The 14,395-nt window shown below is 34.4% G+C and overlaps 1 protein-coding gene across 1 annotated transcript in view; it reads left to right on the top strand.

Moving 5' to 3' along the window:
- The first annotated feature begins 5,771 nt into the window (after window positions 1-5,771).
- Window positions 5,772-14,395, top strand: part of LOC100648037 (dynein beta chain, ciliary) — a 54,949-nt gene continuing 46,325 nt past the window's right edge. The window contains exons 1-6 of the mRNA XM_048413912.1: window positions 5,772-5,898; window positions 5,953-6,172; window positions 7,473-7,634; window positions 7,851-7,997; window positions 8,627-8,788; window positions 11,048-11,284. Of these exons, the coding sequence (XP_048269869.1) occupies window positions 5,828-5,898; window positions 5,953-6,172; window positions 7,473-7,634; window positions 7,851-7,997; window positions 8,627-8,788; window positions 11,048-11,284 (999 nt within the window). The 5' untranslated portion in view covers window positions 5,772-5,827. The remainder of the gene's footprint in view (window positions 5,899-5,952; window positions 6,173-7,472; window positions 7,635-7,850; window positions 7,998-8,626; window positions 8,789-11,047; window positions 11,285-14,395) is intronic.

Genomic DNA, 14,395 nt, shown 5'->3' with positions numbered 1-14,395 from the left:
GGTTTTGCCTTGATTTGTGAAGACTGTTAAATTATGTCTTATGTAAAAAACAAATAAACGCCGGGCAAAACAATATCGCCGCTGCGCGCAACCGTCGAACAACGGCGAATTCAAATGTTCCGGCTCTTCCCCAACTAGTATAAGTACACGGACGCGATCGCGAGCGATATTTACGATTATAGGTGATCAAGGCGATTAGTTGCGGATTATCGATATTGACGAGTATCTCAAGGACTTTGTACGAGCGAATTTATTTATTAATTTTAAATATACGTGACGATCGGTTGCAAGTAATATCTGCTTCGTTACTATCTAATACTCCACACCAACCTATCCTCTACAGGCCTAATGAGCCATCGATATCAATGCGGTCCTTCCACCGATTATTTGGAAGAGGGAGTAGGTGACAACGGTGGTGGACGCGTAACGAACGCGTGCGTACTAGGGATATTGACGGATGACAAAAAGAAACGAATCGGATCAACAAAACAGTTGAGTTGTAACCGAGAGGAGAGAATCGTCAGTTGGAATCGGGAGTAAAGAGTCGAAAGCGAGAATTGCTAATAAATATATTGTTAAACACCAACGAGTATTTCTTTGGAACCGTACACGTTCTACACCAAAATCACCTCAGAGCTGACGGCCATGAATATATTTCGGAACCGCAGCCGTTGATCCTCAGTTAACCACCGAAGAGTCAAGAGTAGTTATATCACACTCTTTCCAAACATTCTTAACCTTCACTCTGTTGAATTCACATAATAAACTCTGCCACCATATCTAAAGTCTGAATTTTTTTTACTTTGCTCGCGAAACGTTTAAACCTAAGCGAAATCATTCGAACGACGCAAGGAAACGTTCAGTGATTTCTTAGTTTCACTACTCCCCGTGCCTTTGTCGCGTAAAATAACAAAAAAAGGAAAAAAGAAATTCATGATGAAAAATAAAAAAAAGGAACTCTTACAAAAAGAGACTCTTTTGTCACCCCTCAATATCCCCACTGTCCACCAGTTTGTTAGGCGTCCGCGATTATAGGCACGCACGCCTTCTTCTCGAACAATAGGCGGAATAAACATTGGGATATTGATGGTTCATTAGGCACTTCGTTTCGGCGATATATATCGTTGCCGAGTGCCGCCACATCTTTATCTCCGGTTTTGAACTGAGCCGATCGTGACACCTTCGACGTAACACAAGCACTCTAATCCGGAAACATCAGTCATATTACTACCAGAGTGTATCAGAAAAATAGAAAAATGACTGCAAGATAAAAACAAACCCCAGTCGATTTAAACGGAAACCGCCTAATATCCAATTGAATGGCATGCACATAACACAAACAAAATTAAATACTAAGACTCCACTTAGATTCATAACTCACATGAAAGCAAAATACTATATCAATTATAGACGAAATACAGATAAAAAGAAGACAGATGTACTGGCAAACTAGTCAAAACTCTAAAGTCAGCATGGAAAATAAAGTAAAAATTTACAAAACGATAATAAAACCAATTTGCACGTACGGAATACCATTATGGGGGACAGCAGCAATGAATCAGATAAATAAACCAGAGATAATCAGAACAGTAGTCAACGCCCCATGGTATATCAGAAATCAGGATACATGCAAACACTTAAAAATACCAACGATCAAAGAAGAAATGGGCAGGTATTTGAAAATATACAAGGAAAAAATGGCAACACATCCAAACCAACTAGCTGCTGAAGCGTGTAAAAGTCTCATAGTGTAGCGGTACAGGAGTCAAAGGACGTCGCTAGTCGAGAGCGACTCGTGCTATTGTTTTGCCTCAGGACAGTGACTTAACCTTGACGCATGAAACATAACGACAAATAAACTCCGGGCAAAACAATGTCGCCGCTACATGCAACCGTCGAACGAAGACGAATTTGAATTTTCTGACTCTTTTCCGACCAGTATAAATAAACGGACGCGATCGCGAGCGACAGTACATATCGAGTATCTAACAGCATCTAGAGTATCTCAGAGTATCTTATTACGCGACGAGCATTTGCAAGTATTTATTCCGCGATTCTATTTTACGATTTATACTTCGTACTAACGACTAACGTCTACGGCTGTATTAATTTATTGTTTTAAATATATTCGACGGCTACAACAACGAATAATTTCGTCATTAATCCTCACGACCTACGTCCTCTTCGCACATACATCTCAAATAGAAAGAAGACTACAAAGAAAACACCCCACTGACCTCACTAAAGAAATAAAGTAGTCAAACTTGAAAATGGTATCCCTCTAAGAATAGCCATCTGCAAATACAGTTAGAAAAATTTAATAAATGTCCAGTTGGACAAATTGTATAGTACAAATTAAATAAAAAAAAAAAAAGAAATGTTTTGCATGTTTGGTCACAAACGAGTAATCTAAATGATCATAACTTTGAATAATACTTGTTACTTATCATATCCTTCATAATGACTTTCGTAAGGGCACATGAGTAGAGGACAAATCAAATCATGTTGTTATTTTGCCTCAGAGTATCAAGATCGTTAGGACACATTTAATGTAAGAATAAAAATAGTCCGGCCAAAAACAGCGTCGGCGCTACGTGTAACGGTCGAGCAAGATGAATTTGAATTCGAATTTTCCGACTCCCTCCCAGCCAGTAAGAAACCCAACAGAAACCCAAATAGAAAAGAGTTTAGTATCTATCAGCATCTACGAGTATCTTTCTGTATCGACGAGCTATCTAAGTGTTATCACAAGTTACTGAGTATTAATTAGCAATTTTACTTTGCGATTTATACTGTGTACGAGCGACTCAGCGAATATAATCTGTATATGTATTTATCATTTTTAAATATATTCGACGGTTACGACAACAAGCAATAATATCTAGTAAATCTCACGGTCAAACATCCTATTTACCAGTCCTCTACACTTTCATTGCAAAGAACCAGTACATTCTATTCTAGCAAACAAAATTTTGGCATTAGTAAAATTTTTACGAACTCTTATTTTCTCTTTGAAATGTTCCGATGTATTCATAACACTCTCTGCAATTTCTTTTGCAGCTTTCCTACGCGGGTCACATTACCGTCTTATAATATAATTTTGTATCAGTGCGTTCCCTAAATTTTCTATAATCGCACGTCTTTTCCTCAAATATATCGGTTTCAACAATCGGATAACATTTTACTCTATATGTTTAAAGAAAATAAAAGTTCTTAGAGAAAAAAAGGAGACAAAGAGACACGGAGACTGCAGCAGGGTTAAAAATGTTGAAGTGGTCACCACTTCTAGGAAAACTCCACATCTGATCTTTTTAGCTTTCTCAAGCGCTGAAGCCATCGACAGCATATAGACAAAAGATAGGCGACGTTGACTTCGGGGCTCAAATTGTATTCCTGTATTTCACTATTAAATCAAATATATATATTTTGTATCTTACACTTTATTCACGCGTTTTTCTCTCTTTATATACTGAATAACCTCAACAAAAAAGAATATGAATTTAATTTGTAAATATGTTGGATTCTTGCATTCTTGTATTAACCTCCTGCTTAATCAATTTTCCTTGTTAAGAAACATTTTAAACGCTATCCGCAATACAATGATAAGATACTTTATTTTATGTACCACATTGTGAAAATAAAGATAGTTTCTTCTTTACTACATATTTCTTTAATACATAAAATATTTTATTCGTACTGTAGACCAACAACTACTTAAAATAGTATTTAAACTATGTTTCTTATATATTTTATGCAGCGCTGCTCAAGCACAGTTAACATATTCGCAAAGAAAATTCAGAAATAGAAATAACTTTTAATTATATAAATATCTAACTCGTCGGTTTCATCAGTCTCTGTAAAATACTGTTTCGAATCAATTTTACAGTCTCTCACACCAGTAGCGACAAGTTTAACCGTAATTAAAAATGTATCGTAATCAATATTGAAATAGTCGAGTAATAATAATCTTTTAATGTCTCGAATATCATATAGAGTAAATAGAAAAATAATTATTTATGACAATAGTGACATAATTTAACCGTTTGAGCCCCGGGGATTTTGAAAATCCAGGGTCGAAAAGTCGCGAACGACACGATAGCTTCTTAATCGATTCCGAAAAGAAACAAGCGGCACAAAAGCGCTCGTCATATTCGTTATTCTTATGAAATACATCTATATTTTTATAAACGCGTATGATTAACGATACACTCGTTCGCAAACGTGTCTCGATGTCGGTCGCATTTGAAAGACCCGCATGAGACGTTTACTAATCGTTCGGTCACTAAAATGATACTTACCTTCACATATGCTTGGAGATATTGTTCACAACTGAAGATTTCGCACAGGACTGTCCACTGATCGTTACGACTGACAAAACGATTGTTTAGTCCACGTTTAGCGATTCGAAGACACGGAAACTGACTCCCTGTTACATGTTCACGATTGAACTACTCCAACGAGACTGCCGATACCGTTGTTAGACTCGAGCGAGCCCAACACGTATTAAACCCCAACAAGGATCAAAACGGTGGGCCCCAAATTCGCACGCTGATTGGTTTTCAAGATAATCGTCAAACGGCATATTCGCCCGTAAGATGGCGTTTACTGCGTTAAGACGTTCCAAGTGCGGGGGATCCTTCGCGAGAAGAGCGTGGACGATAACTGGGTGGCTTCGATGTTATTGAGTTAGGGTGGCGCTCGACCGTTCGGACCATTAAAATCCGTCAATTACCCTTACAAGAAACTCATATGATAGGAAATTAGAAATACTGCTACGAATGTTGAAGGGAATCGTTTTAGCTATTGGAGTACCTTTCCAAAATAACGCCTTGACTGCGAAAGCAAGCTACAACGAGACAAAAGCTACATCCTATCCAAAGTAAACAATCTAAAATACAACTATTTTTATGATAAAACAGAAGATGGGCAAACAAAATAAAAAAAATATGTCTAAAAAAATTCAACTAGCATGTTTCCACAGACAAATCAAATTTTTAGGTTAAAAGAACCAAACTCTATCTCTTCTTTCAAACTGCTTCCAGAGAAAGCTCCCCTCCTCCAAGATGCTGGTATAGCGATACAGAACACCAATAAAAGCATGAAGTCTAGTTATTTCATGACTTGTAAAACAACGGAAAAACTATATGTTATCGGCACTCACTTTTCCAAAACACACACACACACACACACACACACACACACACACACACACACACGCACGCACGCACGCACGCACGCACGCACGCACGCACACACACACACACACACACACACACACACACACAGAGAGAGAGAGAGAGAGAGAGAGAGAGAGAGAGAGAGAGAGAGAGAGAGAGAGAGAAATAAACTACTTTACAAATAATAACCGACTAAAAATCTTCTCTAAATTAAATAAATTTTCTCTAAATTAAACAATTAAAAATCATCCGGTTTCGACGACATCCCGAACATTTTGCTCAAACGCTTACCGAAGATAGTCATGGTATATCAGAAACGAGGATACACGCAAAGACCTAAAAATACCAACGGTCTAAAAAGAAATCGGCAGGTACGTAAAAAAAAAACAAGAAAATAACGGCAACACGTTCAAATAAGTTGACTGCTGACACGAGCGAAACCCATATAAAAAAGGCGACTGAAAAGAAAACATCCCACTGACCTCGCTAAAGAAATAAAATAAACAAACTGGAAGGTGGTATCCTGCTGGAGGTAGCCATCCACGTGTTATATAGCAATAAAGCTAGAAAAATTTAACAAATGTTCACCTGGACAAATTGTAAAGTACAAGTTAAATAATAATAATAAAAAAAGAAAATATTCAGTTGTCATGATTTACGTGCATCACCCTGTATATGATATAGAATATGTATATAAGATTTTTGGAAATATAACTTATATGTAAGTTATTATTACAAACATCTTTTTCTATCAACTGAAAATCTTTTATTGCAGTTTTCCAACCGAAGACAATCTAGTATTGATCTACAGCCAAATGCTAGACCAACACCTGATGAATCCTATCAACAAATTTAACTTAGCGCTGACAAAAATTGCAGAATCATTATTAAATGCGGCATTGTACTGTCACCACAAAATTTCAACAACATTCCTACCAACGGCAGTCAAATTTCATTACGTATTTAATCTACGTGATCTCTCAAACATCTTTCAAGTAAGACTTATTTTAACAAAGCAAGTAATTAAAATAACAAAAGCTTAATTAAAGCCATAGAAATTTATCGCTCTTTGCTGCAGTTTACCTTTTAAAATTAATATGCTTTTTTGTGTAAAGTGTTTCCAAACTGGTGACGTTAGTACAGTAATATTTTTCCATAGGAAGCTTTATCGCCGAGTAAATCAAAATTAAAGACTCTTCGAACAAGCGTACACTTGACTACGTTGTAAAATAGGTGGGTAGATGCGAAGCGCGATAGCTATGAGGATTTCTCCACGTATAAAAAAAAAGAGTGGATTTTGTTACGTTTATATTTATACGCACCATTAATATCTCCACCGAATCGGTCATTATGGAATTTTATCTTATTTAGCTTATCCAACATAATTTCGAAATCTAATATAGATAGATCTTTCTGATCTGGTGATCCTCAATCCGAACGATACGTATTTCGGCAGCTTATCTCGTACAAGTCGTAGGGATCGTCCATAACAAAACCACACACGCACCGCGATTATCTCGGCTGCGAGTGTCCACAAAAAACACAACTTACAACTTACGATGTTCGAAACGTCCTCCGTTCTCTTGTAAACAGAGCCTGACTGTTCTCTTAAAATTTTACTGTATTGTGTCTTCGTGTATCCCCAGTACTAAGAGTAGAGAGAATTTAAATCTTAGGACTGAACAGGTTAAAGCACAGATCCTCCTCGACCGACTACCTGTTTCCAAAACAGCTGATCAAACGCTCTTATACGGCGTTGGTAGAATGTGGTGGTGCACCATCCTGCACGAACTATCTCTTAATGGCTGTGAATTTTCGCGTGCCCGGAAATATTCGTTACGTATATTTGTTATTCCACATTTACTAAATATCGTCTCATCAGTAAATGGTATCTTCACGAGGAAATTGCGTTGGACTACAAAATTCATTGATCGTTGAAAAGGATATTTTTATTAAAAACTGAAAAATTGCCAAAAGATAATGGAATAAAATACACAAAAGAATTCAGGGAATAGCCGATATACACAGTAAAGTATTATATAAATTTTGAGTTTTTATAGCAAATGGTAATTTTTTATTTTACACGACGAGTATACACGTCAACCGCACCGAAATAAAGTTTTCGATTGACGTGTATATATGTCGAACGCAGTTAGTAACTGAAGTAGTTACCATGAAATTCAACTTATTGAGATAAAAATCGCGTGACGTTATAATTAACTCTTTTAAAAAAATATTTAATATTATATTTAATAAGAAATATTTGATATAAAAAAGGTTTACTCTTTCTTTAAGGGCATATTGTTTGCACACGGTGAGACTGTTCCGACTGGAAATCATTTGATCCGATTGTACGTTCACGAAGCAACAAGAGTGTATTCGGATAAATTAATCAATGCTGAAGATGAAAAAGCCTTTCAGCAATTGCTGAAGGAGTCGCTTCGCAAAAATATTTCTGTAAGTTTAAAGAAGTCAGTAGTATTAATTATTATAAATAAATAAAAGAGATTATTAATTATTATAAATATTTAGTATTAATTATTAGTTATTAATTATTTAGTATTAATTATTATAAATAAATAAATAAAAGAGAAGTAAATAGGTCTTTGTTACGTATATTCTTAATTTAATTTTTGATAATGATAAATTTAATAATATCATTTATTATCACAGGAAATGGACGAAAATATTGTATTTGCTGGACCAATAATATATTGTCATTTTGCGGAAGGAATCGGTGAACCAAAATATATGCCAATAAAAGATTGGCAACAATTGACGAAGTTACTAGATGAAGCTCTGGTTAATTATAACGAACTGGTAATAACAATTTATATTTCAAATATAAATTATATAATATATCATATAAAAAATATAAATAATATTAATAAATAATAGTTCCTCAAATGTTACAATAAAACAAATCATTCTAAAAATAAACTATTTTGACTATAGCTCAAAATCAACGTTCCTTCGGTATAGAATGTGATAAACAAAATAATGTCACATTCAGATGTGAAAGACAGTTTATTATTCTGTTTGCTACAAGATAGGTTAAATTTAGATCTTTTCTTATCGATAATATAAAACTTGCAACATACTTGCTAATATTGAAATATAGATTACATGCTATACATAGACAATATTTATACACAATATTTTGGTACATGAAACATTGCTTTTCATACAACTATTTTTGCTTGCACTCATCGATTGTAAAAATAGATAACATAAGAACTTATTTTATATTGTATATAGCAGTACTATTAAAATTTAATGTATATAAATTTCTAATTCATGAGTAAGATGTTTTTATATATTGTTTAAATTAAAATTAATTGATAAAACAAGTAAAACCTATATTTATTCTAATTGGAATATTCGAATTTTTTATATATGTTACTATTTCTTTTTTCTAATCGAATATATATTTTTTTACCTTGGAGTAGGTAGCGGCAATGAATCTGGTTTTATTCGAAGATGCTATGTACCAGGTTTGTCAAATAAATCGCATTCTGGAGTCACCAAGAGGAAACGCATTGCTTGTTGGTGTTGGAGGAAGCGGAAAGCAATCTCTTTCTAGCCTTGCGTCTTTCATCGCAGGCTTAGAGGTACTTCTGCAATAATTATTTATAAAATTCCCAACACCATGCAATTCTAACTAATCCTTATCTTTAAGAAGAGTTGAGTACCTGTGCGAATTTTCTATAAAAATCACCACCTTTTCAGACACGAAAAGTGAAACATTTACCATTATGAAAGAAATGTAAAAAGTGAACAATTAACAAAGTAATAGAACAATAAAGGTAATTATACGTCTAGAAAATTTCAACGAGCTAAAGATATATTATCAAGATCAAAATTCTAAACAACGTTTTTCTATACACAAAATCGCCGCTCGATGTTCGTTTCCGAGATATTTACAAAAAATTTCAATTAAATCTAGTTTTCGTTACATTTCATTCAGGCACATGGGTGGTCATAGTTTTACATATCCCGACCTAAACTTGACTTATTGATGCTAATTATCTTCGATATAAGTAGAAAAATATAAATCAATGAGTTATAGGTTAGATTAGATTAATATTCGGCTGCCATAGGGCTGCTGGTAACGCTAGTATGACTTAATTCTTATTTCATACGATTTTGTAAGTGTATCGTAAATTAGATTACTACTACTTATTATTATTTATATATATTATCAAATATACGTTTGTATATAACTCAAAAACTAAGACCGTGTATAGTTATTATCATGTTATTCAATATTCCATGTTACATTTAAAATTAAAAAATAATAATTACGTGTGTGTGGGGAAAGCGAGTCAAAACTTATCCGCACTTCGGTTATATTCCAGTTATATTTAGAACTTCTGTTGGCCGTACTGTCCTATCTGCACTTTTCGTATAACATCACTATCTTTTAAGTCAACGCTGTTCAGGTTTTGAACGTGTTACGTCAATTCATTTGTGGATGCCCCACTTGTGATTTGCACGAAAAAAGAGTAGCATGAAACGATTCGTATTTTGTGATTGGAGAGCGTGTCTGGTGCGGATATTTATCGAACACTTTGTGCACAGTATTTCGAAAGCGTTTTGTCACGAGCAACTGTGTTTGAATGGATATAGAAGTTCAAAGAACGTAGCACAGGTGTCAGTCATGAAGAAGGAACCGGAAGGTCGTCTGCATCCACGACTGATGACAACATCAAAAGTGCACGTAAACTGATTCTGTCAAATAGACGGGTGGCATTGAGTGATACGGCAAATCATTTGCGAATCAGTTATGGCTCTGTTTAAGCAATACTCCGCGGCATAGTTAGGTTTCGAAAAGTTTATACGAGATGATACCGAAACAACTGACGAAGAGGCGAATGCGGCGCTGCATTCGTGGCTCGCAGCTCAGTCGAAAACATTTTTTAATAAGGGAATGCGAGAGTTCTTTAACAGATGGGCAAAATGTTTTGAAAAGCTGGGCGATTATGTAGAAAAATGAGGTATGTCATTTCTGAAAATTGCTTAAAATAAATTCTACAGCGACAGTGCGGATAATTTTTGTCTCACCCTCGTATATATCTTTTGCCTCTAATAATTATTAGTATATGACGAACAGGCAGATAAGAGATAATGCAATATTTTCTGTAGCAATAGATCCGTTGAAAATTATTTCACGCTAGAATTGTTGGCTACCTAACAGTTACTGTAGCCTAAACCATAATCCATTCATATTTTTTTGTTTATGTCATCTCTCATCAATAAGTTAAGTTTAGATTGGAATATATAAATTCTATATATATTGAATATTAATTGTTAAATCAATTGATTTACGAGCAATAATATCGCCCTTTTTCTGTCTGACTATTGTCTTGTTTTCATAGTTTTCATCAAAGAACTACATGTATACAATATATTCTTTGAATTCCTAATAAAAATAGGATCATATTAGAAAATTTCATTACTACGATAAAAAGTAACTGAAGAAATTATACCTACATAGTTTATGTCATGTTCCATAAAATCTCAGGTAAAGTGAAAATTAGAATTTGATAGTACTGGAATAACATTAAGTAAGGAATTGTTATATAACAGACATAACAAAAGTGCAAAGGAGAGATCAAATTTTATTATTTTTTAATTGAAACTAAGGTATCCTAAACGATGTTTAAATAGTTTTTTAATGCTCCTGAGGTGAAATTTTGGGTTAATCTCTGCTATTTGAAGAATATGAGATAGACGGAGAATAAAAATTAACTGTGAACTTTCATAGATCAAATTTTTTAAAAATTAGTTTTCAATTAATATCAACACGTATACATAACATGTAAGCAATCTCTTTACATAAAAATTAATCAAAGTCCTTTACGTTTTAGGTTTTTCAGATACAATTACGAACAGGTTATTCGATGACTGATTTAAGAGGCGATTTATCAGGTTTATATCTGAAATCTGGATTGAAAGGAATCGGAATAACTTTCTTGATGACTGATTCTCATATCGCGGATGAAAAATTTCTGGTACTTATAAACGATATGCTCGCTTTTGGCGAAATCTCCGAATTATTCGCCGATGATGAGGTAGATAATATCGTGAACGCCTTAAGAACTGAGGTACGTTTTCTTATTTGTAAACAAAACACTTTCAATGCAATATTTGGATCGCAATCTATTTCTGTTATGCAAATTATTTTTTCTTCGCGGTAATGACTTATAACTATAACTATTATGCATTGACAATCAACCTTACAAAATTTCGTTACGACGCACTCTTTTGTGCACAAATATAATTTTATATTTATGCTCTTTCCATATAGTTGATTATGAATTATACATAACATATAAAAAGGCAAGCAAAATTTTCGGTATTAACTTTTGTATAACTGAGTATATTGAACCCATAAAAGGTTAAACTATCTTAGGTACAGGATGTTCAAGAATTCTTTGTCCTTGAATTTCAAGGTCAGATTTTTCTATTACATTGTATAGTACTCATCACGAGGGATAAGTTGGTTGAATTTCGGCTTTGCAGTACCTTTGAAGAACCATGAGTTGCAATTCAATTGAGGTGGATCGTAGGTGATAGTGCATTTAAAGGAACGACTCTTGATGTTTAATGAAAAACAAATTATTAACAAACGATTTAACAGACAGAGTCAACAAATAACTGGTAACAATTAACAACTAACAATTGATACCAAGAGTTCAATTGACGCGTTTGCTACGCAATGGCACTGAGGACTTATTTATTTCACGGCTCATGACAGACTGTCCTTTTGTTCCAGATCGAACGGATTCTTCCCTTCATTGCCCATCGATATCCCCACTAGCATGCGTTCAGTAGATGTACCGCGGCGGCTGCCGCGTTGTGTTTTTCCGAGAATTCGACGGAAGAAGAGTAAGGATATCGATGGTACATTGGGCAAGTCGGTGTTGCGCTTTGACGGCGTAACGCTTTGTATCGCGAAGCCGTTGGGAAGTTCCGTGGCGAGTGTCGCCACACAATCATTCTCTTGGAAAAAATGCTCAAGTTTCATTCGTCACATATATATATATGTAAGATCGTAATCTAGGGATAATTCAGGGATCGATTCTGTAGTCTGAAAATCGAGTTTTTATTATGAAGTAAATAATAAAATACAAAAATAAACAACAATTAATATGCGTCTATAAGAATAAATAACAATAATTATATAAACGGGAAATAACAAGTCTTTAGTGCAATGTTTATCTGAAAATCGAGAATCGATTTTCAACGTCCTGAACTACCGATCTTTCTTCTTCAGTCTTTAAAATCTTAAATAACTATTCTGTAGCCTTGTCTGTCTCTAATGTAACTCTCTGCCCGTCCGTTCGGGAAAAACGTGCTTCTTAAAATGGTCGTCCGTAAAACAAAAGAAGATCGGTCTGTCCGTGAAACACAGCCTGTCGTGCTACCCGTAAAACAAAAAGAATCCCTATCCTACACGAACTCTAGGGAGTTTACATATATATATATATATATATATATATTGATGTATTATATATAATGAATAAAACTTGAGCATTTTTCTCCAATAGAATGATTGAATGCGACCCATGTTTCCTTATTATATATTATATTACAATATATTATAGTTCCTATTATATATGTCGGGTTGATGTTAGGTTTAAGGTTAGGGGCGTGAAACGAATCTTCATTTGGATTAGACGTTGTCGTTATGCAATACAGGAGATATTTACTAATGCAAATACGATTATTACAGAATTCGACAAGTAATCGTGATAATTAGATACTCGAGAAGCCAATGACAATGATCCCAGGTTCAACAATGAATCCGCGGTCCACGGGATAGCGAACTTTACTTTTCGTTAACGTCTAAGTTGTACTCAATGTTAAAACGTGGAGTAATCACTGCGTGTAAGAACGATACTCTTATCGTTGATGATATCTTTTCTCGAAGAGAACGGTTGAGTTATGCCCGATGATTCCCTTGAGAGTTTTCTTCCTCGTAACGAATACTACACAATACAATAAAAAAATTTGACCGTGAAATTAGATATTAAGGTCAATTTCTTTAACTTTTTGTTTATTGATTATTTCAGACTTGTCTTCGATTAATTTCATCTTTAAAGCGCTTCGAAAAATTTTATTTGTGTTTGACTGTCTTGGTTGGCTGTAAACAATTTCTTCAAATTTTAGCGAAGTAGCAGGCTTTACAGCAACATTTACTACTATCTAACATGGATGGAGATAGACTTTTGTCATCTTTATTTTCTAAAGACTTCTCTTGTGTATTAGCATCTAAATCTCTCAACATAAGATCTACTGAAGTTTTTGGTTCTGCACTGTCACAAGCATTTTTCGCTGTCATCAGTTGGTCTTCTTCTATAAGCAAATTTTCAATACTGTAAGCATTATATTTGCTTTTTGTGCGGCTTCTAATAATATATTTTGTTCAACGTTGTTTGTTGATTTTGTATCATTTTCAGCAGTTGATTTACTAACTGCTTCTAATTCCTTTATTTCAATTTTGTTTTCTTTATTTGCATCATCGTCCAAAATATTTCTTATTGAAATATTATCCTTCGTGTTATGATCTTTCTCTGCTTCTCCTAAACTTTTACTTTTTTTATCAAAGCATTCTTGTAAATTTTGAGTATCTTGTGACGAAGATTGTGACAAATCATTATACAACGGTGCAATATCTTCCTTCCTTTGTTTCAAAGACTTTTTCTGGTGTTCTGTCAAGCTATTGGCATCAAACGTTAAGTCTCTTTTAATGAAAGTATAATCCTGTGAATCGGTGTCAATTGATACTTTCTTTTCATAAGAATTTTCTACGTTAGACTGCAATTCTTTTGAAAATTCTTTCAAAACCATCTCCTCATTTTCTGCAGTAACGTCTTTTTCCTCCAAGCTTTTGTTCAAACTATTAGGAACTAAACTATCCTGACAATTCCCACTAGTCCTTTCTTTAATAGTTCTCTGTCTTCTAATTCCTAACTTCATTTTGGCAATTTTTCCTAGCAGTCTTATTTTCGCTTTACGTTTTTTGTTTTCACTTTTGATTTTCTGTTGCATTTCGTCTATGCGTCGCGTAAGAAGTTCGATTTGCTTTTGCATAGCGTTGAACATGGTACGAGTCGTATCGTCCATAGCTCCGGTTGCAGAAGCAGTATTAATGGTGTCTTTTCTAATCGAGCTTATCGAGTCTGAACTATCGTTGCTATTCGGACTCGAAA

Source organism: Bombus terrestris, chromosome 17 (assembly GCF_910591885.1).
Source record: "Bombus terrestris chromosome 17, iyBomTerr1.2, whole genome shotgun sequence".
Taxonomy (NCBI): Eukaryota; Metazoa; Arthropoda; class Insecta; order Hymenoptera; family Apidae; genus Bombus; species Bombus terrestris.
The sequence above is the reverse complement of the archived record's forward strand: the minus strand, read 5'-3'. Positions and strand labels throughout refer to the sequence as shown.